The sequence below is a fragment of the Endocarpon pusillum genome, assembly GCF_000464535.1.
Source record: "Endocarpon pusillum Z07020 unplaced genomic scaffold scaffold1622, whole genome shotgun sequence".
Classification (NCBI taxonomy): Eukaryota; Fungi; Ascomycota; class Eurotiomycetes; order Verrucariales; family Verrucariaceae; genus Endocarpon; species Endocarpon pusillum.
In genome coordinates this window covers 6,724-10,938 of record NW_006916046.1, presented here as the reverse complement: position 1 = coordinate 10,938, position 4,215 = coordinate 6,724, and the positions used below count along the sequence as shown (strand labels likewise).

Here is a 4,215-nt window from a genome sequence, read left to right as displayed (position 1 = left end):
TATATATGTACGGATGCCTCTATCGGCGGCATAGTAGCTTGACGGCAAGAGTTCCGCGTGCCGTTGTGGATACGCCATCGGCGCTGTCATCCGAGTGCGTGGCTGGTCCCGTGTATTTCCTGCGCCATAGCAGAGGAGATACTCCATCCATCACATGTAACACGCTTAATTTAATAGAACTAGAGGGCATTTAGCTGCACAAGGGCAGCGTTTAAGCTAAAGAATTAATGGATTAATTAGAATCAATTTCAGCCTATGAATTAGCCGAGTTTGTGAATCCTCTAATAATCACTGCGTACTGCTAATTAGTACAAGCCAAAATAGAGATGTATACTTAGATATACACGGATTTCAGCTGATATAGTAGGTACCTAACGGTAGTCTTTGCTGAGAGGATAAGGAAGCTTATGAAGATAGAGTTTGGCGTACAAATTAGTTTCTTCAGAGAGGATTTCCACTATAATTAGGCTAAAAAAGAGCTTAAAAAAGCCTAATTCTGATAGATCAGAATGTTAAGGAGCTCCTGATCGATTTTGAACGTAATTAGCTTCAAATTAAGGCAGTTCTGTTGGTATTAATATAGGCAGTTCATCTGTGCATTCTGACGCCGGAGCAATCACTGCCAAGGCCTGATCAACGTTATTTCAATCGATCGCAGCAGGGTCAATTCTTCGTCGTTTTGGCTGTTTACTAGCTTGTTCGAATCGCAGAGGAGAGCTTGACCTGTATCTAAGAGGGATCTGGATATTTCGCTGTGGTCGTAGCATAATTGGTGGTTGAGAATTCGAAAGCAAAGCCAGCTGCGGAGAGCTGTGCAGATTAAATGCGGCTAAAAAAAGCTTAATTTGGGCATTATACGCTAATTAAGGCATCGGGTACGGAGGGGATATCGTGTGGCCAGATGTCCATGGATAGAAGATGGTCCGCTGACGGCCTCTTAGAGTCATCCCAAGCTAGCATTCTCTCGAGAACTTCAGCACTCCAGAGCGTGACCGCAAATCTTGGATGATTCTAACAAAGTTGTCGTGGGTAATGCCATCTTGCCAGTCACAGGCAGCCCGGAAGAACAACTGTTTCCTGCACCGAATCTTGACCGCGCCTTGGCACCCAGTTAGTTTGGTCGATTTTGCTGCCTTACTCAGGAATTAGTCACCCGGCTCAACTACGGCTCAGCCTCTGCTCAGGCCGCACCGCCACCGCTCCTGCTGCTCACCCTCTTACTCACCTTCTGTCCTGATGCTGCTCAGGGGACTCAGTCTGGCTTCACCCATACTCAGTCCCGCTTTTGAACCCTTGCTATTATTAGCAACATGCCTTGCCTACAGCTGTCGCCTCTTCGAATTTGGGTTAATTCTACACAAAGGTCTGGTGGCCTAGTTTTAGGACCTCTAGGGAGGATGGCATATTGAATTCTTATGCACAGTGTATCTAGACTTATGTATTATATCTGTCTTTGTAATATAGCGATTTTTAATATTATTAATATCTGGGCTACTTTGTCTTCTTTTCTTAATTTCTTTTTTCTTTTTTATTATTTTGTATATATTTTTGTTTTAATTCTTGTTTACTTTATTTTTTATTTTTATATAAAGTTTTATATTTTACGTTTATTTATTTTTTAATTAATCTTGGTTTTTTATTAAAAAAAAGAAAGAATATTATAAAGATTTTTTAATAAACTAAAAAAAAAGCTTTAAAAAATTTATTAAGATTATAAGTAATAATTAAATATATAAAAAGCTTTGATTAATTAATTGATTAAGTCTTACACCTATCGAGCTATAGAGCTTATAAGGGATACAATATGAAACATGAGACAAGGAAACCCTCTGGGGAAGAAAACCTTGTCTCCCTCTGTGTTGATCCGTGAGGTTTTTTCACCCTGTGTACCGAGTAGTCGCATCTGTCAACAGATTATCGCGAGTTATTGCGAAGGAGACAGCTCTGATACGTTGTGTTGCGTGGCTTACATAGTGGTCGACTCAATATGGCTCCTGTCTAGTCCTTACTAGAATATCAGAGGTACTAATCGTTACGTATCTTGGGCCTCGTAGCGCACTGTACACCAGTCCGCTCCCTTCGTAACTCCTCGTTCCTCTCTGAAGTTCTCAGTAGTTGTCTGCAGTCTGTACATCTCGAGTGCTACGAGCAACTATAGAGTCAAGCGAGAGATCCACCCAAGTTCCCTGGCCATCCCGGCCGCCACACAGATAAAGGGCTCCAAGTCACAGTCTAACGAGCGACTAACATCTCTAGGTGTAACTTTTCGCAAGGACTTGTAACATGCTGTAATCCCTACTCTGTCCGGGCCCTAACCGGATTTAGGCTCAGTCCATGCTTATCTAGAGTCCTCTTCTCCTTTATCTGCGCGTACCCGATCAGAACCCAGAGCTCCCTAGTGTATCCCCTCACGTTCTTTTATATTCCCTCGTTTTCCTTAATCTATATAGTTAGTGTCGTTTTAAAGCGAAGGTTTTTTGTGTTCTGTTTTAACTTGATTAATAGCTATCGCCTATAGCAATAAGGATCATATTATATTTTGTTGTTCCTATTTGTGCTTGTTTATATCACACTATAGATTATGTCTATATAATTATTTGTTTAATTTTTCAGTCGTACTTAATTATAACTATACATTCAGAGGTATAAGAAATTATTTAATAGGTTTTTAATTGTCTCTTTATTCAAGTATTATTGTGACTATATATCCTTGTAAATTCTTATAAATAATATATTATATTGCTTCATCTCGTCTTGCCACTTCTGAGGCACGCTTCAGTAAGAGTAAATCAATTACTAAAGAGCAACTTATCCCTTGTGACCCCGAATAGACCTCTATAGGAGACTCTTGTCGTTGAGGGTTTAGCGTTAAGAGGTACCCGCGTTTAGCGGTGAGGTTATTTCTGCAGCCTTGGCATTAGGAACATCAAAATTATGAAAGAGTACTGCAGCCTTGGCGTTAAGAACATCAAAATTCGTTAAGACCTGGCTGCAGCCTTAGCGTTAAGAACACTAAAAGTAAATTATAAGAGTAAATCTTTAATCAGCTACATCAGGCTAATTATTAGAGTTATAAATCTATAAATAGTATTATTTGATAGCGCTAAGAGTTCTGTATCTATATATTTTATTTATATTCTTATAAAAGTAGAATTTAGCTTAAAATAAATAAAAGGATAAAAAAGTACTAATAAAAGAAAGTAACTTTAAGAATGGTTATATTAGTACTAAAGATATAAGATTATAAATAATATAATTAATATAATATAAGATAGAATTTTAGCAAAAGTTTATTAGAGATTAATAACTAAAGTAATTAGCAAATTATAAAAGAAATAAACTTTAATGCTTCTTTTATTTATTATTTTTATTATAAATAAAATGCTAATTAATAATACTATAAAGCTAAAAGTAGTTTTATTTAATAGCTCTTTAAATTTTATATAAGATTAAATAAAAGACCTTCTCATGGTATCTGGTATTAGTACTTATTAGTACGGTTATTATTAATAAGGAAGCTAAAGAGAATTTACTATAGTTGCGCAGGCAAAACGCGTGCGTTTCGTACGCGGTGTGACTGCGCACCACACCGAATCAGAGGATACTAGGTTTTGAAAACTATCTGACTCTTGTTTATCTGACTCGTACTCAGACCTGAAACTAGTCCTATAATCAGTGGATGTGATATCGTTCTAAACAAGAGATAAGACACCTCTATGCTTGTCTCCTTCTAAGATTATGCGTTGTACGCGAGTAGGCGGCGACTCGCTGGCGAGGAGAGGAAATCCTTTAATACAGACGAGTTACTAACATTTAGTAGAACCTTGTTAAGACTTAGAGTCTTATATAGAAAGAACCTTGTTAAGGCTGTAAGGCTATTAAGTAATAGATCCCTCTTAAGGTATTATAGGCAGTCTAGTACATATAAGCTTTACAGAAATATAAGTAGTCTATAAATAAGAGAATACTTAAAACAAATTTAGGACACTTATTAAGATAAAGTTATAAGTGTAACGTGGTTTATAAGCGTCTCGCGCATATAAGCGTCCTGCGCACTTTTCTTTTATCTTACAACTTTGTAATAATTTTATATAGCCACAACATAAAAAAATTAATTATTTTTTATATATTTATTTTCTTTAGTTATTTTTCTAATCTTTTAACAAATTTATATCTTATAATTTATCTTAGTATTACCTAACCCTAACCCTAACC

General features: G+C 36.8%; 1 protein-coding gene across 1 annotated transcript; it reads right to left on the bottom strand.

Moving 5' to 3' along the window:
- Positions 1-953: 953 nt before the first annotated feature.
- On the bottom strand, positions 954-1,271 carry EPUS_08560 (uncharacterized protein; the record flags this gene model as incomplete). Its single annotated transcript, XM_007802379.1, has 2 exons — positions 954-1,099; positions 1,226-1,271. The coding sequence occupies 2 exons, from the start codon at positions 1,269-1,271 to the stop codon at positions 954-956; spliced, it is 192 nt and encodes a 63-aa protein (XP_007800570.1).
- Positions 1,272-4,215: the final 2,944 nt, after the last annotated feature.